Source organism: Netta rufina (genome assembly GCF_964035555.1).
Source record: "Netta rufina genome assembly, chromosome: 2".
In the NCBI taxonomy this organism is placed as follows: Eukaryota; Metazoa; Chordata; class Aves; order Anseriformes; family Anatidae; genus Netta; species Netta rufina.
The window spans coordinates 58,565,165-58,592,085 of NC_140124.1; the positions used below are offsets into that span (position 1 = coordinate 58,565,165).

Consider the following 26,921-nt stretch of genomic DNA (forward strand, 5'->3'; position numbering starts at 1 on the left):
AGCAGGGAGAAATCTTGAATAGGAAGCACCCCAAGAAACCTGTCCCTGGAAGAGGGAAAGGTGCAGCACCAACTTAAGCAGTTAATATCAAAGGACGTTGTTACAGCAAGCATTTGAGAAGGAAGCACTGTGGTCCAGTGTCTTGGTAAGCTTATTTGATTTTAGTTTATGCCATGGATATGCACGTCACAGGCTCTGTAGGCAACACACATGCCTCTTGGTGACAGAGCGGTGTGCTGATGGTAATTAGTAGAAGTAAAATAGCAGGGTTGGATGCCCACGTGTAATCATCAGGAGTTTTCATTCAGTGCCAGACGTTTTACAAATCGGGGAAGAGGAGGCCTGAGTCTAGGCCACAATTGTGCTCTCTCATGCAGTATGTAGTGTTGCATCATTTAAAATAGTGAATCAGTGTTCTGTTCAGCTGGTACTACTTGTTTAGTAATATTTACCGTAAGACTTTCAGATCATAAATTCTCCTTTGCAAGCACGCTTGCAGAGCAGCTTCAGAAGCAGACCGTGTTTTTAAAAAGTATCTGAAACTGCGCAAAGTTTGGAAAACACATGATTCTTTGTTTGGTGGCATATACTGAAGGGTGGAAAAAAATTGGTGGCTGCTACTGTTAACATTTGTGATTCTAAAAGCTGGAATTAAAAAAATGTGTGTGCATTAAAACAGGGAAATATCTTTGAATGTAGCTGTTTTACATAAATTCTTTTACATTGATTTGGTTAGGTAAGCTCTAGTCTAAAGTTTCTGCACATTCCGTTGAAGTCTTTACATTTCTCCTGGCTTTCCGTCCTTCTAGAAAAAACAGACAGTATTGAGAAAATAGTATCTTATTTAAAAGATCTTTTATGCTGGCAAATAAATTGTAGATCAAATGAGGATTCATTGCTAAAAATCATCCCCATTTTTAGCGAGCACATTTACATGAAAGCCAACAGAATTGCCTCTAACTGCACCAGATTAAATTTGGTTCACATCATTCATCTGTTTCTGTTGCGGATAATACTTTGTGACATAATCATTTTCTCTGGAGTAGCTAATTGTAATGCCAAGGAACTACAGATTTATAAAGGAGAAACAATAGCGGCAGATAAATATTGCTTTAACAGAGAGTCTTTGTTCTTACACAGTGAGCTTGATTTCAGGATGGCTGGGGAAGTTATAGCAATTGAAACACGAGGAAAATTTTGGTGAGGCTTTTAATGTAGAAGGAAAATCTAGACCTTGTAAAATGCAATGATTTGTTTTGTTAAAAATTATTTTGTAGAAACTTTCCCCCAAATTTCTATTCATCTCTTGTGTTAAGAAAAAAATGACAACAACAAAAGACATAAAGACATAAACATAAACATAAGACATAAACATAAGACATAAACCTTGTCTTTTTCTTTCTCCATGCCTTTTCCTGCTGTTATCACAAGCTCTCAGAGGCTGTCTGGTGCCCTGACAGCCACCCTATAAAGCCACATGCACAAGTGGGATTCACCTTGTATTCTTTCGTGCTTGACAGAGAGCCAAAGATGCTAGAGAAACAGCAGTCCCCAGATGTATGAGAAAGGCATGCCTTCACCAGTGGGCTGCTGGCTGACCACCATTCATGATACAGTCACTCAGTAGCAACAACAGCTTGCAGGACAGATCCTGGCACGATGTAAAGGGAGGAAAGAGAGGGGAGATCCTTCGGTGGTTGCTGTGTTAAGTACACCTGGAAGGCTGGTTGGCACAGGTTCATCTGGGGGGACCTGAATCCAGTTGAAAGGGATTCTTAGAGTGGTTTGCATGGATTATGGTGCTGAAGAGAAACAGCTTCTAGTTACCAGCATTAAGGTCTGTATTGCCACTGGACAGCAGTGCCACTTAGCTGTTTTACCCCATCTGGGCTGTTAACAACACTTAGACGAATTCCCGGCTGCCAGTGAGAAGTGGTTCCCTAAGGCAGGCTTTCAAACCAGCATAAATTAAGAGCTGATGGAAGCAAAATGAATGGCCACCAAAGTCATGCCTCAGGACACCTTTTCGCGTGTAACATTTTGCTGTAGACTGAGAAATAACTAGGCATGGCTTCGAGCATTTGGGATGCTCCCTGGGTGCGTGTATATGTACAAGTGTGCACATTTGTGTGCATGTGCGTACACCCTCTTCATATAATAGGATGAGTGTCTTTTCTTGGGTTTATTATCGTGGACTCGGCCTGAGTTATTTTTTATTTTTACAGTTAAAACTTGTGGAAGGATCTTTTCAGAGTCTGAGAAAGACGGAAAATTAGAGGGAAAACATGACAAAACAAGTAGGAAAAATATTCATGCACAAAACCACAGAGGATGCAAATCAGTGGGTCATTGTCTTAATTTATCATTTAACCAAAAAATGCACAGAATAGCTGCAATACCAGAGTTTTTGCTACTCGAAATTTATATTATCTCATTCTGTTATCAGCTGCAAAGAATGCAAGCTCTAAATACAGTGCACATTCAGAGGCTCCGAGCCTGTGGTTTCTTGGACAAAATTCCTGTGTTCTTTGTGCTGTAGTCAGCAGTATTAGTCGAGTGAGCAGATATTGACTGTGGTATTCACGTGCAGTGAACCAGAAGCAAGCCAACTCTATAGAGGCTGCTGTCAAACTTGTTGCAGTGGCCTGTGAGGTACTGGACTGTGACAGACTCCTTTTTTTTCTGTACAATTCTTCCACTCATGTTAAATCTTGCTTCAAAGAGAACTGAAATGTTACAGTCTTAGCGTTCTTTCTTTCTTTCTTTCTTTCTCTTTTTTTGCTTTCTTTTTTTTTTTTTTTTTAAGTGTAGTGGTGAGATTTCTGTGTTATGAATTGGAAGCCCCTAAAGTGAGAGTAGGTATAAACTGGAAGAAATGTGAGCATTGAGTATGTCTGCAGCGTAGGAGCACAGAGCATCTTCATCGTACTCTCACACAGTCCTTACCCAACTTGGGTTCTCTCCTCCCCCTACAAAGGCATCATGGCCTATAATCTTGGAGTATGGATTGAATTTAGTTCTGAATTTTTCAGAAAAAAAAAGACAAGGCAGAAATTAAATACCACCTTGCTTCTGCCACCCTTCACTCAACCCAGTTTATTATTTATATGCATGTATGTGTCCATATTTGTTTGGATATTTGTAACAGAAAACAGAACAACAACAGAAAGCTGTTGTTGATTGTGCTTCTCAGATGTAAGAGACTAAACTAGCTACCCCTTGCATATTCTGTATTATATGATGCATAAATGAAAAAAAAAGGACCTTAATTCTACCCGTAGGAATGTGCTCAATGGGTATTTTGTCTGCGTGCCTCAGGGTAGACTGGGCCAACGTTTGTGACTGATTTTATCGATTAATAGAGGAAGTGATTCAAAGAAAACTGCCAATGCAGTTTGATTTTTGCTCTTAGGATGGTTTACATGACCAAAGGAGGACTTGGGGCTTTCGTTTAGAAGATGCTTTTCATTGAAGCTGGGGCCTATGTACTTGCTATTAAAAACTAGGCAAGGATATGTTGCGTAGGCCCTTCAAGCATTGAAGCTGTAGGTCTGATCCTGCAGTAGGTTATGGCTGCATTTATAGTTGGCTTTGTAAGGATGTTGGTGAGTTTCTGGAGACCCCGCAAAGGTTAGACACAGAGGCAAAACGTCCTGAAGAAATGAGCCAGGAATACGTTTCTTCTCAAGGAATGAACTGACCTGTCTTCTCTTGAAAGCATTATTTATAGGGTGCTGTGACCACTGGTGTTAAGGATCAACAGAAAATTAGGGAGTATTTCACATGAGAGAGAATTTCTAAACATATCAGATTTAAGTGGCTATCTCTTTAAAGATACACATCTTTCCGTCCCGCATCACCTGCTGAAATTCAGCCTAGATTTATCATGGCTTTTTCTCTGGCCTGTGTAAGAAAAGATTGATGGTCTAGTCCAGTTTATAGAGGCCACCAACACAAATAGCCCCATTTAACAACAGTGTAGACAGATTCGGTGGGGAGGGCAGGAGCTGTATGACCAGGAGCAATCAGGTGTTCTCATCTTCACGGTGGAAGATCACTATCAGTGTACATCATCAAGACAGTACCAGGAAAGCTTGCATAGCTGGTCTCTGCCTTGGTTTGCTGTACTCCTTCCGTGGACATCAGGCTTTTCTAGGAACTATGTTTCTAATATCCGATCATTAGATTGAATTGTGAAGGTGCAGAGGTAGCAAATGTGTAGGTTGTCCTGCTGGTGCAGCTGTGTCCCACATTGGCCAGTTTGTTCTTTTTGGGCTTTTCATCTGCAGCCATTGCTAGCTGTTGTGTTTAGGGAATTAATAATGATTCCAGCACTTAGATACTGCATGTATGTCAAAGACTTCAAACCTGAACTTACTACTTCTACTACTACTGCCAAAACATTCATTTGCTTTATACTTACTTAATGCTTGTTTTTCACATATTTTCCCCCTATAGCCCCGGTAGAAGTGGTGCTCCCACCCATTTGGGGTTTTTGAGGTTGTTAAAAGATACAGCTTGGCTCAAGGAATGGTTTTTAAACTCCAGTTCTGCACACAAATAAAGCAAGAACTGCAGTGTGAAGTCTTTGTCCCTTGCTTCTTCTGATGGCTATGGTATTCCAGTCATTATACATTCAACATTGGTGAGAACCGACTTGTAGTGCAGATTATGTAGCATCACAATGGCTTTCAATGCCTGCAAGATCAAATAAAGAAACTGGCCCATGTAAGGGAAAACTTCTTAGCCCGACATGAGAACTGAGTGTTTTCCCACTCTGATTTGGTTCCACCCCAGCCAGTCCCCACAGCTGGACCTTTGGTACTGGAGTGGAAAATACAGGAAGCAACTGTTGGCAGAATTTCTTTCTTCCCCCTCATAACTCAGATTTTTCAGCATTCACCTTTGCTATACATCGTGCTTCACAGAGCTGTGCATTCTGCTGCCCTTGTGGATGTTGGTGCTGATCTTTTGCTTGTCTGGTGTTTGTGGTGGTGCTCGGAGGCAGAGAGAATGCTGTCCCCTGGTTTCCTGATAAGCGATGCTCACAGAGAGCTGAGAAGCAGCTGTGTTTTCAGTGACTCCTTGACTTCCAGTCCTCGGTGCAGCATATACGTGCACGTGGTACTGCCACTGAATTAGCAATAAAGAGTAATGCTCTCAAAATGACTCCCCCCCCCCGCCTTGTCCAAATTAGCTGCCATGGATTGATGTGGAGTGGGATAAGTCATGTCTGAAATTGCCCTCTGTATTTTATGCAGACAGTAATTTCTGTACATCCATGTAATTATTTTTGCTGCAGGTGGTACTGTTAGGTGAGAAATTCTAGCTGGTGCGCTCTACGTTCAGTAGTAGTCGCCAATCCTTGTGAATATCAATTTTGGGCTGTCTGGTAATGTTAGTACAGAAACGAGAAGCAAATCCTGCCACACCTCAACAGGAATGATTAATGCTGAACCTTTGCATCACTGTTTCTGTTAAGGTTGTAGTCCTTTAAAGTTAGAATTTGTCAAATGTTCCCTTCACAAGCAAATGTTGGTAGCAAGTGCAATATGACAGACTTCTGGTCACCAAATGTGTATTTTATTGTTGTCAGCTTGCTTTTGTTTTAAGCAGTTGAGATCTGATTTCAGCATGTATAATTAGAATTGAAGGAAAGTTTTCTTCCTTTCTCTTCCCCAAATCTCATTTTTGTGATGTTGTGGACATGACTTAAAATAGGAGCATGAAACGAAAGCTGAGGGGTTTGCTTTGCTTTATTTGTTTATAGTTTGGAAAAAGAATGTTTCTTGCATCACAAAACAGACTTTGAGGGGGGTGTTCATATGAGGTAATGTGAGAGGCTTTTCAGGTATTTTAAGGGGCTGAAGAATGTCTGCTTTCTGCTGTCTTAGCGGAAGGAGTTAAGGGAAGAAGAGAAGCACAAATTTGCTGAAACAATAGTAAGCGTGACATTCTCAAGTGCTGGGCAGAGAGGGCTTATGGCAGCAAAGGAAATAAATGAGGAGAGAGGTACTTGTAAGTACTCTAAAAGCTTAGTTCTCTAAAAATTTCAAAACACTAAATTAGGGGAGTAATAACCCATTAGTTGGAAATGATGTTTTTAAGAGAGCAGAGTACTTGTGAAATTGAAGTATCAGTTGATTTCAAAGTCTAATTTTATTGTCACCAATCCCACCCATGGCAAGAGAAACTTCCCAAGCATACCACAGGAGCGTTGGTGAGGCTGACACCAGGCTCGCCCTCTTCTTTCTGGTCAAGCGATCCCCTGGCGGGTACAGGAATCTGGTCTTCAGACTGTCAGAGTGGATCCCAAGGAGCAATGAAGTCTTTCCTCAGAGGGTATCGGTGCACATGGGTAGGAGCAGTGTTTGCGTGCTGGCTGCGTCCTGGTCCCATCTGTGAACAGCCAAAAGATGAATGAGGAGGAGTTGCAGAAAGCATTTCAGCTCTCTTCTTAGCTCCCTACCGTTTGGATGTTCTTTCCCCAGTCACGCATGCATGTACGTATCTGCGCCTTCTCCTCTGTACATAACAACTTCAAGGATATTTTGTAAAAGACCTTCAGGCATTTTCTGAGTGTTTTTGAACCACTGCGCCATTCACCGGTGTATTTGCTTGGATAGAGGTCTTCTTTGATGAGGTTTTTGTCATGCGCACCCACTGAAGTTTCAGTGTACTCAAGCATTAGAAAAGCCACTATTTGAGCGTCTTTGTTTTCTTTGTTGAGCTGTTTATTTTGCTTTCTTCCCACACAGTTCCCTGGCCTCGCTCTGACAACTGCTTTTCTGCATGAATTACATTCCTCGGGGCCGCAAGTCTCCTAATTCTTCCAGTCGATTTGATTCCTGCCTGTGTGATTAGTCCTCTGCTCCAGCACAGAGTTGGTCTTTGCCAAGCAAACTGCTTGCTAAGTGCCTTTAACATGAAGACCTAACTACATTTTTTAACCTCATTAGTGCGTAGGGCACTGCTTCATTCCAGCTTAATAACATGGCCACTATTGAATCATCACTTGCTCTAAAACAGGTTACAAAAAGGTTACCTAAGTTGTCTGGTTTTCTTTTCATATGACTGTGCTTTTGCTGGGTAACAGTCAGTCTCTTTCAGCACATGTCCAGTTTTAGCTGGGAAGTCCCTCTTGGAAAGGAAACCCATCAGTTCTGTTCAGTCAGATTTGTGATGCTGAGAAATTTTGTCTTTGAATCTTCAAAAGATATTTGGCACCTAGTTGGAAACAGCGAATCTAATGCAGCTGTAAGAAAATGTGATTTGGGGAGAAAAGGAGAAGAGGCTTTGGGGGAGCTGATAAAATTCCCCCATTTGTTTCACCTTTGGAGTTACGAAGATCTCATCTTCACCAGTTTAAACGCAGACTTCTCACTATAAGGCTGGATTTACAGCCATGCAGCCACAGTCTGCGCTGGTTCACTTTGTCTCACAGGACCAATTTTTAGCTGAACGTATCGTCACTGAAATTTAGATTTCAGTTGCAATTGCCTGTAAACTTGAATGGAAAAGATATTCCTGGACTTAAAAATGTTGTAAATAGACTAAAAAAAGAAAAGTTTCCTAAGAAGACAGCCTCACCAGGGAAGCGGGGAAAGAAAAGAGGCACTGGGTCACATGCCACTTGTGATGGTGCATTTGTGCAGTTGCATAGCACAGCCACTCAGAGGGTGAGACTTCATGATTAATGGTGTTTATTCTTGACAGAAGCCTCCTTTATTTATCTGCAATACAGTTTAGTGATTTTATCAGTCACCTGAATGAAAAATATTCAGTCATACCAATATTGCAGTGTAAATTGAGTAGAGTCACTTTTTATTATATCTTTCAGCCTTATCATCTGCACAGTAATTTTCTAGCAGGGGTTTGATATAGAAAGGCTGGATTTAGCTGTACTTGACACAAAGCCTCTTCAATTTCCCCTAAAAGTTCAGGCTACTCTCAGAAATGCGTATAAATATATATATAAAACCCTCTTATCCAAGCAATTTCAGGATTTGAAAGAATAAAGATAAAATGCACAAACCTGGATGTGAGAAATGTTGTTAATGTGAAAACATCTAATAGCTCTGAAGCCACTGGTGAAATGCTCTGCAGTGTTTAAGCTTGTGGCTTACTGCAGTTCTTTTTGCATGGCTACGTAGTCCGACTTTCTTCTAATCAATCATCATCCAACTCCAATCAGCATACAGGCAGAGCCTATCGCTCATCCTGGGTGTAATTTCAGAGTTGAAGACTATAATGGCCACATACAGCACATTAGTCACTGCGATAACAGCTAGTGGCACTCCTGAGGAAGGGGGAGGATGGGGGAGAGGGGGAATAAAATTCTTCTCATTCTCACAGTGCATTAGTGAAATAGGAGCAAATGTTAAACAAATGTTTATTCAATTAGCTGACTTAACAGCATTAAGTGTGAGAAAGCTTCTGACACTCCTTTGACCTGCTGTTTTGCGGGAGGAGAGGAAGGGGAAAGGGAAAGAAGAAAGGGGTAGCGGAACGCAGGCAGGATTTATATATATGCCCGCATGCTCCTGTGATGGTGCCTCTGTGGTTAAACACTTCAAGAGATGGCAGGCCCTGCCTGTAACCAGGAGGAAGCTAAAAGTTGAATAGCAAATGAGACCACCTCTAGAGCATCAAGAGCGAATCGCAGAGCATGGAAGTTTGCGGTAGGAATGCAGTTGGTAATTTCACTGTCCGATCTGTTATTAATAACAACAGATAATTAATTAGCATGCTGTAGACCTTTTAGACTTTCCTGTTGCACTTTGAGCTACCGCATGAAAAATGAGTGGTTTATGGGAGGTCCATGGCAGTCTCTCGTCTAAGCAACACATTTTCTGAGCTTATTTGAATAACATTTGCTTGGAATGTGAGTCTGTTACATATTTTCAGTCAAAAGTTGTGCATCAAATGTAGCTTTGATAGTTATCCTTGGTGTATTAGTGGCCACGAGTCATTAGACTTGGAACCAGCTGAAGATGGGGGAGGAAAAACGTACCAACACTGAGGCTGTGCTGTGTAGATACAGGATCTTATTCTATTTATGGTTCACAGAAGTCAGTGCGAGCTGCGTGAGGTAAGACAATTCCTTGGTAGGGCTCTACCAGAAGCAAGCAATGGAAATCCCAGCTGGCCAAACCTGGCAAGCATTACTTTTATTGATTGTTTGCATTGCTGTAATGTCCAACAGCTCTGTGCAGGGTCAGCACTCTGTGGAGTGAGCACTGTGCAAATACAAGGAGCTCGACAAAGACCTCACAGCCAATATGTTTTGGCAAATGAACTCTAGTGAGTCTTAATGTGTGTGAAAGCAGGTTAACGTTGAGATTATCGCTATGTGAGAGTAAGAATATGAAGCCCAAGCTTGACTTGGAGAGACATTGAGAAGACAGTACAGGGTTTTATGTGCATTTTGAAATAAATAAAAAACATAGTATCTGCATACACTTCTTAGGAACACACGAAAAGACTCCAAACCAGCACTTGTGCAATGAAGAAATGAATATGCTCAGTGGCATCTGAAGCAGCAGTTGCTTACTGTACAGATGTTAATTTGGGATGAAAGTCATCAGTGTTACAGCTTGACCTTATGTAAACAAAATGTTAAAAATATTAAATAGTTGAGTGAATATACACTCTTTTTTATGGTATAAACATCTCTTGAGTGAGTCCACAAACTGATGGTCAGGTTATTTATGAAGTATTGCAGGTAGCAGAGAAAGTAAGTAAAAAGCTGGATCTGCATTGAGGCAGTCCATCAATTGAAAATAAGGAATGCAGTCACTGACTGAGGATTTGGTGTGTTGATTAATGTAGCCAATTTTTAACTGTAACTACATAATGTTAAGACTTCCCAAATAAGGAAAGGCGAACCAGAGTAATATGCTTTTGCTGTGGGTCATCAGCTGGTTGTCTTGCATGATTTCCTGCACCACAAACATTTCTTGTGCAGTCACTCGTATCTTTTTCTGTGCAATAATACATTTTAACTTTATGAGGGAAAAACATTCTGATCTAACCCAAAGTAAGGATGTTTGTATGTTTTATGAATTTGCATTCCAGAACTGCACCTGTTTTGTAAGATGCTGTCCTTGCCACAGTGAGAAAATATTCATAGCATAGTATCTATTGGTCTGACCTTGTAGACACCAAGCACTTCCTGAGCACTTTGCCACAGTTTTACATCTGGGCAAACAGCTGAAGAGCAAGTGAGCAAACTCGTCAAAGGTGGCAGATAAGTGATGGAACACAGAACAGGGCCTGTGTACTTCAAATCCTGGTCTAGTTGCTTTTATACTTAAGCTACATAGGCACCAACCTATTCATGATTGATATGTGCATATATCTACCGAATGGAGGGTTACTAGCACATGTATTTCTGTGACTTGCTTCCTCATACTGACTATAGGGCCAGCGTGAATCTAGGAGAAAAAGCAAGCAAAATATTGACCAGTCTTGGAACATGAAAAGAAGTATCGAAAATCAAGGTTCTTTCTCATATTAGGAGTTGCCATGTTGCCAGGAGCTCTTTCACATGAAGAGTGCTCTGGCATTTCCATATATTCAATTAACTCTAATTCTTTAAACATTCTGAATCATTTGCTTAGCTGTCCTGATTTCAAGAATGCCATGCAGGTTGCAAATTCAGTTAGAAGTCCAAGGAGAAAAGGAGCTGTGGAACTGCATTTTAAAAATAGGCAGTGCTGTCCTCACTGTCCTTGTATTGAAGTCAGTGGAAGGTTTTCTGGTGGCTGTCAGGGCAGCAGAATTAGGTCAGCACTTTGTGCTTATAAAAAGTATATTCCCAATCACTTCAGGATTTTATTAATGGAAATCAGTGGACAGTTTCTCATTGATTCTGGTTTATATAGTATTGAACCCTACAATAACAACTAAAGATTTTGAGAAGCAGAATGATTGTTTGACTCATGATTTTCCCATATCATTTTGGTGTACAATTAGTTGCATGAGTCTGATTTATCAAGGACGTACAACCATGAATATGCTTGTAACAGTGAGGAGTAATTTGATCATTTGGGCTAATCACAACTATTAGAATTGTTCTCACTTGTATTTTCAGGGTCAAGCCTTATTATTTTGGAACTCAGCTTGCTTAATATGATAAGTTTTTACTAGCCAGTTGTTGACTGCTGGTGCAAAATGGTCAGTCTGTACAAATAGTTATGGTATTAAACATATATAATCATTTAACATGGGAAGTATTACCAAAGGGATTTAGCTTTGTGCTTTAAAAAAGGACTATTCACCTAACAAGAAAAGTACTTATTGCTATTTCATCTTCCAGGGTCTACTAGAAATAAAAGTGTTAACATGTTTGGGGGCATCCATCAGGAGATTATTTGAGATTTAAAAAAAAAAAAAAAAAGGTAAAAAAGAAAAGAATCACAGACAGTTTAATGAGTTCAACATTTTTCAATTCTTCAAGCAGGACTGAATTGAACAGATATCAGAGAAACAGCATGGATATCATTGGTATGAGAGTTATGCCATCAGTGCTTGCTCCAGCATTGAATAACGTACTGCTAAATGATTAAATATCGAGGTTTGAACTTTGACACTTTCATAATATAACAAGATGGATGAAAAGGCAATAATAAATTAGGTTATGTTACAATATTTCATCCCACTTCGTTGACAAGCTTTGTTCTGTGAGATAGATTATTGTTCCATCTGTAACCTCAGCTCAGTGTCATATTTACAATGTTATAGTTAAGGATCACTTGCTGTTTTCAATATAAATGTATTTTTCAACAGATTCATAAAAGAGCCATTTAAAAATTTATCAGGACAAAACTTGGCATTAAAATTTGCAGTCCTGGAGTTATAGTTTCCTCTAAAATCAGGAAATGCTTAAATCACCATGATTTTTTTTAAGATAGGTTATGCTTAGAAGAGGTTTTTACCTAAGCACAGCTTAAAGCAATTTGGAAGCCATTTGTGACAGATCACTTCCCTAACACCAAACCAACCTCAGAATTTTGATCCAGACTTTCCTGTGACACAGACCTTTGCGGCCATCCTGAATGGCCTTAAATCTGCTTCCAGGAAACGCTGCTATTTTAGTGCTTTCTGTGACAAGCATGGAGGTTGTCACATGTCATGTGTTTGGGCCCACTGTACTTCTCACAGTTGCAGGGGATGCCAAACCAGGGACCATGTGTACTATATTGATACCTTGGCACATTTTAGAGCAGTTCCAGCTCTCCAAAGCAAAGAAAACCGATGTGAGGATCCGGAGGCCACTAAGGGGCCTTAATTGCCTTGAACAGCCTCACGTAGGACCTCCACCCACAGCCATGCACCCAGAAGTACTTTTTAAGCTCAGCCCAGGGCCCCCAGTCCCTGTCTGAGTCCTGCTGTAGGTGTGCCTGTCTCTGGCCCTGCTCCTGGGTGGGCTGGGGCCTGCTCGCGAGGTTCCTGTTCTCCCGGACCCCTCATATCTATGATGCAGTGTGTCTCCAGTCCTGTCTTTGGCCCTCCTTCTGTACCTCTGGGTGGGGTTCATCACTTTGCCGAGACTCCAACTGCTGATTATCCCTGCCATCAGCACCTGGCTTGGCTCACCTGGCCCAAATCTGGTGGGACTGAGTGCATTGCCTGTGCCTGGGTTATCCAGGGCTCCTGGCTTGCCTTCTCTTAGGGACAGCTGCCTCTTGCTGCTCCTTGAACTATTGCTGCCACTGGAGTAGTTCAGAAAGGTGGGAGGACAAGTGCAAGTTTGTAGGGAAAACAAGGCTGGGTAGGGAATGCTCTGCAGCTTCTCTAAATGGACATCTGGAGCTAAGATGGCAACTCTTACCTCACCCCATTGCACCAGTGGTGGGAGACAGAGACTGGAAATTATTCTCTTGAATCCTGTCCATTTGGCACTGAGCGGGTGGGGTGGCTGAAGGACCGTGTATGAAGTCAACAAATTCCATGCTTGCTTACTTATCTGTAGATTTTTGCCGCTACTCTGTTCATAGACAGAGAGCAGTATGTCACTTGCCTGAGTGGGCATCTTGTTTCTACCAAAGAAAAGGGTAGCATTTCCACTTGAATTTGAAGCATCTGATCTTCTTCACTGAAAACTGATTGAACGCTTATGTACCAAAAGCAACCTAAAGCGTGTGGTATGAGAAGCCCCTGCTCTCACTTACTGCTGATACAAAACATACGTGATCATTTCAGGATGATGCCAGGTAGTGATATTTTGAAATAGGTGTAACTAACTCATGCTTGCCACATCAGCTTTCAGAATGCCATAATTCTCCTTCCCCAATTCAGAAAGGGTTACACGGGCCGAAAAGGGAATTGCACTTTGCTCAGTTTTTGTGATGGCTGAATTCCAAAGCTGCTGCTGGTTGGTCTCTGTGTGAAGAGTTTCTCCACTGCAGCTGTAAGCAACAGAACAAAATGACACACCGGTTTTATGAATAATAACTGAATTCTTGCTTATAGCTCACCTGTAGTTCAGCAGTGGCCAGAGAAAGTTTTAAAAAAAGAAAGTGGCTTCACCCGTTTTGTGATTTATCATGCATCTGATTCCGTTTGCAGCTGCTGAACTTGTGTGACCATGTAAGTTTTTAAGACTCTGCAGGCACCTCCGTAACATTCATCAAGAAAAGTGTCATGACTAATAGGAAAAAATATACCTGCCTCCCCGTACACTGAGCTCACTGCCTCGGCATGCACGTGCCAGTCTCTTGCTGAGTGGTTGAGACTCTCCAGAGCATCAGAGTCTGGACAAGGGGAAGTTGGCAGACTGGAGATGGGTAGGTGGTGCTGTGTTAGGTACAGCAGTTGCATGTCATTCACAGCATTTTGACATGTTCGTGATGAAAAGGAAGGCAGTCTGGCCAGAAAGGAGACACCTACATAGCCAGCCCTGCTTTCTGCTGCTTCTCTGTCCTGGCTCTGTCCTCTTCCAGCTCCTCGTGCTCCCTCAGGCTCCTCACTGGCAGGGTGGTGTGAGAAGCTGCAAAGTCTGTGACTTAGTGTAAGCACTGCTCTGCAACAACTAAAACATTGGCATTATTCTCAGCCTAAATCCCGATCACAGCACCATACTAGATACTAGGAGGAAAATTAACTCTATTATTTTTCTTCCTTTTCTGTCCCATTAAACTGTCTTCATCTCAACCACGAGTTTTAACTTTTTTTTTCCCACCCATTCTCTCCCTGACCCTACTTGGAGTGGGGGAGCGAGCAAATGTCTGTGTGGTGCTGAGCTGCCTGCAAACCACGGCATTCTCTTATACTTCAGGAGTGTAGGTGTAGTCAAGGTTATTGAGGATTAGAATAAAATCAGCCTAATGTCAGAAACCTGGGGACCTCTGTCTTCACATAACTGTTCAAACTATCTTAGGCATTGTATTAAATTTTAGTTGAGTTTGCAGGAGCTGTGGGTGCAGACGCAAAGGTCCTGATCTGGAGGAAGCCTTAGTGCCCTAAGTGTGCTGCTGAACGGGAAAACCCCTGTGTAGGAGAAGATGCAGAGAATTCCTGCCTCCCCGTGGTTTACAAACGAGGCATAAAATGTCAAGCAGTATCTCTGAAAACGAACCTGCCTTTTCTCATGCTGAAGGCTTGTTGTGTCCCATGGCATGGCCTCAGACCCAAGGCAGAGCACCGTTTGCCAGGGCCAGTGATGAACTGCATGTGCAATAATAATGTTGGGGGAGGAGTGCCACTCACATCTGGAGATGTGATTTGCTTGTCACTGACAGAGCCAGTCCTGGGCTGTAGTATTTGTTATTTACACAGGACAAAAGTCAATCTTTACTGGTATGTGAAGAGGTTGCAACATAAGATCAGATGCTGCACTGGAAAACAACAGCTAAGAGTAAGCACGTTCGGCTGCACCCTTTCTAAAAGTCATATTTTAGTTTGAAGGAGGGAGTTAAACAGTTAAGTTGTCCATGCTGAAGTTTACCATGAAGGGGAAGGAGAAGAAGGGATTTTTCATTTATTGGAAGAAATCAGGAGGGCTCAGACAGCAGGAGCTGAGAGCAGATGAAGGCAGAGGGAAAATGGGACAGTAGGAAAGGAGTGTCTGGAAACACAAAGGAGTGAGAAAAGCACAGGCTGGAATTGAGCAGAGAAGTTAGCAGCAAGTTAAAATCAGATACTGGAGAGAAGATTAGTAAACATCAGAGTCCAGAGCTGGGAATTTTATGTGGAATCTGATGACTCCTTCTTTCTGCCTCCGCTAATACAGCGGTTGTGCCTGCTGCTGATTGATGCTACCCAGATGGGTGTCCTTTCTGCAGCATCCTCAGACACCAGGCACGCGGAGGAGAGGAGGGAGAGGAAGAGGCAGGGCAGAGGAGGAGAGAAGCAGTTGAATCCCAGTGTCCTTGAATGGCTCCCACTGGGTCTGAAGGGAGAGGCTGACAGCCTGGCTCTTCATCTCGCTCCCGCTGCAGCGGCTGGCTGTTGGCCAGTTGGAGAGCGAATCGCTGAGGATAACACAGGCTCGCAGCCTTCTTGCAAAAGCTGTTTGACAGTTTTCTGTTCGATATGCACCAGATAACACCAGGGCTCCTGCTTGCCAGCACTCTTGTTTGGGTTTCGAGCTCTGAGTTTATGCGACACTAGAAGAAATGATTTGTAAAGTGACATTGTGAGCTTCCAAACTCAGTTTCTTTGTTAGACGTGTATCGAATTTGCTATACTACTGCGTTTTCCTCACTGCTGGGATGTGAAATTCACCCTGTAATGTGATATCCAGCTGTGGTATTTTCGCTTCCTACTTTGCCATGAGTTTCAAGGCTCCTGCATTCCACCCTTGGCCTGGCAGGGAACCACAAGACAGCTAATGCTTCATGGCTGCTTGGGTTTCACAATACCAACCAGAGCAAAGCTGTGTTCCCACCAAAGCCGTGTTTCCAAAACACTGATGAATCAAAAGCACACAGAGAAAAGGTGCTGCGAGGGAAGGGGATGCCTGTTCTGCACTGTGGTGGGAAACTGCTCCTGGTTTCTGCTAAGTGCATTTTAAACACGATGGATGGCAAGCGACTGGACTTCTCGTGGGTGCTTTGCCTGGGTGCCAAAGGAGTGATTGCTCTGATGCCTGCTGCTAGCACACCGCCAATGCAGCCCTGTAACAAACGTTGAAGCAGGGGAGGTATTTTCATACGTGGAAGGCTTACCTTGCAAAAAGCCTTGCAAGAAACACATGGAAGCCAAATAAGGAAGGGAAAGGGGGAAGAGGGAGAAAAGCACAACAGGAAAGGTCTTTATTCCCCAGATTTTATGAGCCCTTGTGGATTTTGTTGCAGGGAAACTTGTATCCTGTTAGGAATGCATAACTTTGATCTCTGTCCCATTCATAGGTTAGTGTTTCCAAGCCGATAGCAGGGCAGAATTGGCTCCCATGTAAGATTATGTTCTGTTGGCCTTTTAGGTGATGACAAGTATCTCCATTGATCGCGGTGTGTGTATGTTAAAAGAAAAAAAAAATACATTTCTTGCTTTATTATTCTTTGTAAGCCAGCAGCATCAAAGGAACAGGCTGCCCTTGCTGCTCTCACAGCTGCTGCCTGTGTCTGTGTTGTATATATGCTAAATTAATTGGAAAAATAGGAACAAAAAGACATTTAGTTCGGGTCAACCAGTTGGACTAGAGCAAATACATGACAGGCTTAATCATTGTCTTTTGCCAAAGAGCAGGTTGGCAAGGGCAGGCACTCCAACCCCTTCTGATGAAATTTGGGCTTCTTCCAGTGCCTTTGGAGCCTGGATGCTGTGAGAGGAGGGTCTTCACTCTGAGTCCTGACGCTGTCATACCGTCAGGGTGTGGTGGTGGAGAAGGTTACAGCAAATTTCTTGTCTTTTGTCAGCTGCGAACTCAACATTCAGCCTTGCTCCATCACAGCTTCGTACACGCGGCCTGAGAAGGCAACACAGCTCTCCCTTCGTATGGGTGATGCATTTAGTTACTGTTGACTTGTTAAAGGCATCGGTCTTTGGTGCCAGGCTAAAAGCAAACACATACAGCAATCTTTGTTCCTTTGCCACCAAGTTTTCAGTAGCTTTTGTGGGAAGGGACATCAACAAAATTGCTCCAAAAGGCTCAGCTGTCTTAATGGCTTTTTTGAGTTTTCTGAAATTATTTCTGTACAGACATTCAATCTTGCACTTTCAGGAAGGGTAAGCTGGCAAATCAAGGGAGTGGGTGCAGTGTAGCTTCAAACTTTCCAATAGACATGGTCATGAAGACGTAAGTGATTCAGCATCTCAGTATGTCTTCCGTATTACAGCAGTAATTAGTATCTGGTATACAGGGTGCATATTCCACACTAATTAAAGCGATTATCTACTAAACTCTACAGAGAAAGGGTATTGAGGGATGTAAAGATTATACTATATATACATGTAAGCTTGTGTTAAAACTGGCCAGAGAAATGTTGCTAATAATAAGTACAGAGAAGAATCCATTTCCTTTCCTTTCTCTTGCCAGGCAGTTGAATTTGGTGGAAGTTACTACATGTGCAAGCCAGTTGTTATTTTTTCAAGAGATAAATGTGTTACCTTTAAACTGTTTTTGTTTATCACGTAGATAACCTGGCTGTTTTTTTGTTTGTTTTTCTTTCTTCCTTTTGCCTTCCAGGCCTTCTGCCTTATCTAGTAGCCCAACGTACTCAGACCTTCCGTTCATTAGAATTTCCCCGCACAGAAATCCTGCTGCAGCATCGGAGTCTCCCTTCAGCACTCCTCACCCCTACATTAATCCGTACATGGACTATATCCGCTCCCTGCACAGCAGCCCGTCCCTCTCCATGATCTCGGCAGCACGCGGACTCAGCCCGACAGACGGTGGGTTAAGACAGCCTTCCTGTTTTCTGTCATTGTAGCAACTAAAGTTATATTAATCTTGTCAACATTTTTCGCCCTCATTCAAAGCAGCTTCAGCAGGTTTGTCAGACATATTCATTATGTCATAAATGTTTCAATACTTCATCAGCCTATCATGGCTCATTTGTACATTTCACAAATGTTGAAACTTCAGAAAAAAAAAAAAAAAGCCTTGCCTCATTCAAAATTTAAGCTGGAAGGATGGTGTGTGTCTTGTGACATCTTTTGTTTGTGGAGCTGACCCTGGGTGTGATTTTGATCTTTGAAGAAACCCTGTGCATCTTCACTGATTTGAGCCACATTCTTAATGAGTGCACATCAGTGTAGTGCCATGGAGTTCAAGTGCCAAGGCTTGTTAATTAACACAGTATTTTTCAGTTATGTAAACCATACATTGATTTGGTATATTTAGTCAATAGTTCTGATTAAGGTTCTGTAGATTTATTTCCATTTACCCTAGCCCAAAGATATGAGACTGAAATAAAAGAGGTGGACAGCACACTTGAAATGTTGGTGCTTTAGGTCTTGGTGGGACCACAGCTATTACTGTCCAGGTTTTTTGGGTTTAAGTGAACCTCCACAATAGGTCTTGTTATTATTCTGGCACATTTCCTATTCATTTCAATTGGAATATTGGTGAAGTGAGCAATGAATAGAGTTGCACATGGTCTCAGTCTCATTAACAGTAGGTATTCAATAACAAGGTAAGTAGTTTGACATTTCAAAATTGTAGTATTTGCTGAAGAGAGCTGAAATATAACACACTAGCAAACAAATATGTAGTGAAGATAATTAAACTGTTATTTTGACTATGGAAAAGATGTGCCCACTGTATGCAGAAACTTACCAGAGTTAAACTGCCTTTAGGTGAATTTGAAAAATGAGCAGTGCACCCTATCCAAATGGATAACTAATTAGTCCTCACTTATAAGAACATATACCTTTACAGTTAATCCATTAGTTATGGGCACATATTCTTATGAGAATAAATTTTAATGACCTAGTGTCTGTCAAGTTATACGGCATTCACATAGGGCTTTTCTAGCAGCACTTTGGATGTTGTATGAATCCTCCCTAATTCCACCCTTTTTATTTCAGCACAGCTATTTTCTTTTTTAACTTTTAAACATATATATTTTGAAGTAACAATTTGGATGCTCAAAGATACATGTTTTGACTCAGGGAGCTTTGGAACATTTGATTTGGGATAAACATAATATATCTATAATGTTATGGCATATTTCAAGAAAATTCTTGCAGTGTATATTTGTTCTTTCTTAAAGCTAATATGCAGAACATTTTGCTATCTTTTCTTTAGTAGCCTTCAGAATCACATTCATGCAGAATTTCATTGATACTAAGGTACCTCCAATTGCACATACCAAGAAAGGAAGGAAGGAAACCACCTATCACACTAATGTAGGACATTATCCCTTTGTAAGTTCTCAGTCTCAGGTACATGGTGCTTACTTCACTTGCTTGTGTAGGCATATAGTGCCACCCAAATACTCTGGGGTATCTGGCTATCACCCAACACTCTAGAAAGGCAGAGATCTCCTAGAGGTGTTTTGTCATATTCTTCAGGCCAGCAGTAATCTCTGAAACTCTAGAGCGTTTCATGGTAGAATTCAGTTTCAGATTCTGGCAACTAATTTTAAGTGTCTACAGTACAGAACCCTACCTGTGATATTGGTGTGCTATTTTGCCATTATAGTGCAGTGAAATCTACATAATGCAGTCAGTGAAACCTTAGGAAACTATTCAGCTAACCCAAATATAGGTGCTAATATTTTACTAGCTGAATCTGGAGCTCAGTCATAACTACAGTAGTGCTAAGACTCACATGTCTACAAATTAGGTTTCTGGTGTTGGATGAGGTCTGTGGAATATCTTACCTTGCCTCCAGCTGCCACTTCAGAAAGGTAGTTTTCTCCTTTAAGGCTTGCTTCATGTCTGCCAGCCTTGGATATCCAGGGGCTTTCAAATGGCATGAGACATTTAGGTGTGCAAGACACAGGCTTGATGCATTGCTGCTCATGCCTTGAGCTTTGGTCACTGACTTTATACACAAATATAGTCTTTCATAAGTACAAGTTAAATGTACTAGGCAAAGCTTTTTTTCATCATTTTTTAAACAATTACATATTAGTTCACATTTTCTCTAGGTTCATGACTCATCTCTGATGACTTATTGCAGCCCAGGTGTTGTGCAGCAATGCCTGAAAATATAGTAAATTAATGGAGGCATTAAAGATATTTTAATAAAACAACATGCTTATTGAAAATCTGTTAAATCTGTTCTCTGGCATCCATAGGTTGTCATCAGGTCAGTCAGACAATAAAACGGCTTTTTTTCAGGTATAGGTTCCAGGAATCAGATAGTCCAGATCATGGTTTGGGCACTGCAATGAAAATTTAAAATCCTGTGATGTAAAAGGGAGACATGCACGTAAAGTACTGATAACATGATGGACATCATGGCTTAAGTCATATAGCATTTGAAATTTGACAACTTGTAAGTTGTTACTATTCTTCTGAAAGTCATAGCAAGATTTCTCTTGCTACTCTTAATTGCTTTAGGCCAGTTAAATAATTAGGTCAGTGTACTATTGGGCTCAGTCTGTTGTCTTACAGATCAGGGGATGGCCAGGAGCCAAAACAATCCGTAACACAACTAAGAGCAGTTTCACATTTACTACGGGTCTTGCCAGCTGTAATTAATGACTGCCACAGCAGCGGTGATGGTAGTGTCATGTCATGTACCGTGTCACTTCACCTTGCCCAGCAGAGCCAGTGGGCTGGGGATGGACAAGGATTCCTCGGAATAACACGAGTGTTCAAGGCAGGGTTAAGGACTGAACCCGCTGTTGCTGGTGTGTGTCAAGCTGAGAGCTCGAACAAAGCTCAGCAATGCCCACAAATGCAGAAGCACAGAAGCGGATGCCTCCTCCTGTAAAAAGGCAGGAGCAAAGCTGAAGCTACCCAGGGATAAACAGGAGAGAATTCAGTGCTGTGGGCCTTCCCGTTTACCCTTCATTTACCCTTCATGCAATACATCATTTAATAGGCTAATTTTTTATGTTTGAAGAAGGTAGTAAGAAATGATCTTTAAAGAGCACCAGAGCATTTCTCAGCATATGGAACATTTAGTAATGCAATTATGAGCTTGCTATGTGTTCTGCAGCAGTTCATTTTAACGTTTGCAGCCAATGTTATTGTTAGTTAACCCAGACACTTATGTCAGAAAGCTCAGGAAGTATGTTAAGTGTGTCTGGAAAGATATGGTGGTTGCCTACTACTGTAAAACTTTAAAATCGGTGATTCAGGGTGAGTTACTCGTCTTTTGGAATTTGGTCTGAATGTTTTTCTTGCTATTTCACAGAAAATGATGGTGGCTGAAGTAGATTATATTTAATTAAAAAAACAAATTTGTAATTTGGAAAAATAATTTGTAATTTGGAAAAATATACCAACAACCTTTAATTTATCTCAGCTTATTTTCTTATACCATTTCGGTTCCTGTTCAGTATACTTACATTTTTTTGAATCTTCCCTGAAAATTGGTTGTATTTGACATAACTTCAAGACTATTTTCTTCAGTTCTATTGGGTAAAAATAAAGGCAGGTGATGCACTTTAGAAATGTGGTTGCTGAATAAAGATGCTGTATTTTCCTCTGTTTAGTATAAATGTTGATTATTTGCTTCTGAGGTTTGTATTTGGGATCCAGTTCTCTAATGTAAACATAAATTATATTTTTAGTAGTACTATGTAAGTAAGAATATTCAGGTAAGTTAATAAAACACAGAATTGCAGCTTGAAATTCTGTTTCCAGGATTCTTTTTTCAGGATTTGGTTACTGGGATCAAATAAATGTCTCACTAAATAATAATAATAATAATAATAATAATAATAATAATAATAATAATAATAATAATAATAATAATAATAATAATAAATAAACAAATAAATAAAAACAACATTTGTGGTGTAGCTTCTGAAGCTAAGGAGCTTTAAGTTCTTTAGGCTAACTGATGGGCTGATGTACCATCTTCTGGTGAGCAGAGTGTAAGGAAATTTTAGGTGTTTTGCAAGTGGCAGAAGTAGAGAGTAGAGATGAAGTCTGCTCCCCTCAGTTTGCATAGCAAGCCAGAGTCAGAATCAAGAATGGAGCCCAGCTCATTTTGTGATCACTTCAGTACTTCTCATACAAGCCCATGAAATGACCCTGTTCTTACTGTAGCATTTGGAGCCTGCTGAAATGAGATAATACTAAAATGACATGGATTTTTGTGTTTATCTATAGTTGCCCATTAGTTGATAGGACTCTTGAAAACTTAAGGGGAACAGAAAGCTCACACATTATTTTTACAGGAGAGAAAGGCTAATATAAGTCACTATCAGAGGACTGCATCACTCATCACTTATGGGTAGTAGAGCCCATTTTGTCTGTGCTTCTGACTCTGCAAACATGCTTATAAGTCAAGTACATGTATATATGAACTTTGTAGGATTTGATGGCCGCATTCATTGACTTCAGTCTGTCCTCCAAAAAAAAACAACCAACCAACCCGCCCCTGTTCATGGATGGCAAGTATTTGTCCTGAAAGCATGCTTTGTCCTTGTTTACTCCTAAACTTTTATGCAAACTGTCACTGTGAGTGAGAGTCTGAGAAGACCAGAGGTCTTAGAATAGTAGAATCATAGAATGGGTTGGGTTGGAAGGGACCTCAAAGATCACCCAGTTCCAACCCCCCTGCCATGGGAAGGGATGCCACCCACTAGATCAGGTTGGCCAATGCCCCATCCAGCCTGGCCTTGAACACCTCCAGGGATGGGGTATCCACAGCTCCTCTGGGCAACCGGTTCTAGTGCCTCACTACCCTTGCAGTGAAGAATTTCCTCCTAATGTCTAGTTTAAATCTATCCTCTTTTAAAGACCATTCCCCCTTGTCCTATCATTATCTACCCAAGTAAAGAGTCCTTCTCTATCTTCTTTATAAGACCTCCCTAAGTATTGCAAGGTCACAATGAAGTCTCCACGAAGCCTTCTTATCTCCAGGCTGAACATCCCCAGGTCTCTCAGCCTTTAATCATAAGAGAGGTGTTCCAGCTCTCTGAGCATCTTTTTAGCCTTCCTCTGGATCCCTTCTCTGGTCTTCTGAGCAGAGACTCCAGAAATCTGAATGGTTATGGAAGTTGAGCCACGTTGTTACCTTAGTGATGGATTCCTTTGGGCCAGGGGTGAGGTAAATGAGAAAAAAGCTCTAGGAAGGTTTTCCTGCATGTGGTTAGCTTTTTATGGAATGAAATAAATCGTACTAGTTTCCATTGCCATGAGCCTGTCACTTTTTGAATCACTTAATAATATAAAAAAAATGAGATCACTGAGCTCATTAATACTTTATGCTTGCTGGTTTTGAATGGTGTCTTTGCAGTATCATTGGTTGAAATACATTGACCAGTAGTGCTTACTGCAGATGTTGCATTACATTAAAAAAATAAACAAGCTGTTTTAATAGCCAGAGAAACCAGAAATGTGATAAAACTTTCCTTTTCGTTTATCTTACGTCATTAACGCTGCTTTTTATGTTGTGTTTTTAGCTCCACATGCTGGCGTCAGTCCAGCTGAATATTATCATCAGATGGCTCTGTTGGCAGGCCAGCGCAGCCCGTATGCAGACATCATTCCTTCAGCTGCCACTGCTGGAGCCGGTGCTCTTCACATGGAATATCTTCATGCCATGGATAGTAAGTGACATTTTCTAGAAATACAGTCCTGCGAAGGGAACCCTATTGTCATTCCTGGTCTGACCCAAAAGGTCTCCACGCAGATAAAGAAGTGGGAGTCAACACAAGTCTCTTCATGAGGCTGGAAGACCTAAGCATTGATTGCCAGATGTACAGAGGTTATATTGAGTCTGAAAGTGAACTATGAAAGAAAGTAGGGAGAGGAACAGGACTGCTCCTGAAAGTAGGTTATACATTTTATTTCCAGCAGGGCTTGAGTGCTTTTGAAAATGTCCTTTTCTATTCACAATCAGTAACTCACTTTCATCGTTAGGGTGAGTATTTCCCCTGATGAGCTCTCTGTTAATAAAAGGTTTATGTCTGTTTTTCCATTAGGAGAGCATGTTACCCTCCTTTTTAGAGAATGGTAGGCATGCCTACAAGTTGTAGGCGTAGGCATCACAGACTTTGATACTGCTTCTAAGGTGAAGCAGGTTGCTGAATTCTTAAGGATCCTGTCTTAGTTTTCCCTAGTATTAAGAACATTCTTTACCCACTTCAGCATCTTTCAGACCTTTAACATATCTCCCTTTCTCTGGCGAAGGAAGAAAAGAGAGCAGACCATTCCCAACTGTTCACTGTTGCTTCTTTTGATCAGCTTGAAAGGTAATGCAGAGTACTCCCCTCTAGTCAGAAGATGTTTGTATGCTTATTGGGATGAACATTGTTTCTTCCAGAAGGGAAGTAAAAGGCGGTAACAAAAGACAAGCACTGCTGACTCTTGCTTGGTAGTACAGAGCAATGCAATAGCATTAGACCGCCTTATTGTCCCACAGCTTTTTTAGATCTTTGTTAGCATGTGGTTTCTTCTTACCCGTGTCCCACTGTTGGCTGCATGCCATAGCTGCTGATCCCCAGGAGCGTGGGAGTTGGAAGGTTCACCTTCCAACCCTGGAACAAGTGGGAATATAGGTAGCTACCCCTGCAAAACACACTCCTGGGAGTGTGAAATATTTGACTGACCAGTGATCTTTACAAGAATCAGGCAAGACATATCACTGTGGAACTGGGAAGGCAAACTATTTCCATTTTGGTACCTTGATAATGAAGGGTTTTTTTAATTCAGTTTCTGTTATCAGTCTCATATTGCACTGGCAGTGTGCACAGGGATTTCACAGTAATGTAAAATACCTTGGATGCATTTGAGGAACATAATAAAAGGAGTATGGAACAGGAATTAATGTGCATGTTTCAGTGCTTGAAAGCTTATGAATTTGATACTTCCTAATTTGGATTTTGAGAGGAATATGGAAAGATGAGGTACACTGTTAGTGCAATTAGTGCATATTAATAATAGCTTGCAGAATGGAAATTCTGTTGTAGTAGCAGTTCAGGTAATGTAAATCTTCTGCTGTGTTCCAGTTGTGAGGAAAAATCCCTAGCTTGTGTAAATGGATGTGACTTCATTGAAGTAAAGGGATATTTTGTACTTGCAATGTTTTCGGTTCCTATTGGGAGAGTTCCCAAATGCACACAGATAGAAGTTCCTAACCACGTATTTAGCTGCAGACGTGATGGAATGGGCCTGTTCAGTCTATAGGAAGATGGATACCTAGGTGTATGATAGAAAACCTAAGAAAATCAGAAGGCACTGCAGTATGCATACCAATAATGGCATATGCACAAAGGACCTTCTTGTGTGAGTAGAGATTATATACGCTGTAATCTACATAGAATTACAGTTTTTGCATCCCAAGCATATTATCACTTCTTATTTAAGGGGAAGTGTATTGACCTTTGCCCATAACTTCATCCCATTCATAAAATGTACCTAAACACTAGCTCTAATAAGGATGTTTGCTGTCACCAGCTTTAGCAGCTATATATTTGAAATGTGCTCTTTAATTTATTTTGTGTTTGTTTTTAAAAATTAAAATCACACATTCGAGATTCAATATAGTGGCAACTTTTCAATTAGGGATTATTTCAGAGTTAAAGACAAAAAGTGTGTAACAATATTATGCAAATGGGTTATTTTTAAACAGTAAATAGAGAATTAAAATAAGAACGAATCCTACTAAGGTCACTCAGCTCACCTTCTGTATTTGATGAAAATGTGTTTAGTCAGGCAATAGCTGCTTTTATCTAAATAGAGTATGAAGTTACCCTTTTACTTTGTAAAAACTAATTAAAACTATCCTAACTTGCATGGGTAAAGAGTAAATTAATTGTCATTAAATAAGAATCTGAATGTCCTATCATTCATCATGCTAAAGAAAACGCCTTTCTTCTTTGTCAGAATTTTACATTAGAAAAGAGAACAAAACAATTAGCAGGAAGCCAATATTAAGGCTTTTTTTTTAAAAACAAAACAAAACAAAAAAAAACACAACACAATAAGAATGCCCATGTTTTCATTTAATAGCTGAGTACAGTGATCAATGCAAAGCAATGTCATTTGTTTGCATCTTTCTTCTTAAGGGTTTATATAGTGATCTTAAAAGTGCTCTTTCACCTTTGCCCAGTCTCGTCAAAGGAAACAGAAGAGAGATTGGTAGTTTGCTTCATTATCTGCTATCAAATTCTGAGTGAGTTAACTCAAAGACTGCTGCTCATTTATTCCACACAGCAACCAATAGATACAAGCAAGACATTGTTCTTATTTTGTCAAGCAAGTCTGTCTCCTAACTGTGTGCTTATGCAGCACCTAGCACAGTAATCTGGCATCTTTACCCTGTCCTGTAATGTGAATAATAATGCCCACAGTTGTGGATGATATGAGCAAGAGAAGGGTTAATCAGAAACTTAAATGTTGCCCAAGGAGGAAGAAACTTCTTGAAGCTCTAAACTTCACCGCCCGTGAACGTTTTAGTATGTTGTGGGAGAGTAAGGCCAAATTCCTGTATGCTTGATTGGCGTGTTTCCTCATCCTCTCACGTGCGGCATGAAAAGTGGACCAGAAAGTTCTGTGTTGTTTATAACGCTTTTCTGCCGCTTTGACAGCCAAAGTCCCTCACCAAGTCTTCCCATCATCTTGCTTGATCTTATGGGGTCAGATGTGTTAGCTTTAATTATAACATCAAAGTAACCAGGAGAATAGCTGGAGAACTAGCTGTTGCTATTGACAGTAGCAACAACTGTAATTCATTATTGTGGCTGGAACGATACTGTATGCAAAACGTGTCTTTTAATCACTTACATAATTCTAAAAATCACGCGACTTTTGGGGTTGATGTCTGCATATTTCTTTTGGAGAATCAATTGTACTCTGCTTTTGAATTGTGTTTAGTGGAATAATGGAACCATAGAATAATT

At 41.0% G+C, this 26,921-nt stretch overlaps 1 protein-coding gene across 2 annotated transcripts in view; it reads left to right on the forward strand.

Moving 5' to 3' along the window:
* GLI3 (GLI family zinc finger 3) overlaps positions 1-26,921 on the forward strand; it is a gene marked incomplete at both ends in the record, with an annotated part of 191,625 nt that overhangs the window by 103,487 nt on the left and 61,217 nt on the right. For both annotated transcript variants that reach the window (XM_084306660.1, XM_084306661.1), the window contains 2 exons: positions 17,633-17,838; positions 23,481-23,627. In XM_084306660.1, coding sequence (XP_084162786.1) covers positions 17,633-17,838; positions 23,481-23,627 — 353 coding nt within the window. The remainder of the gene's footprint in view (positions 1-17,632; positions 17,839-23,480; positions 23,628-26,921) is intronic.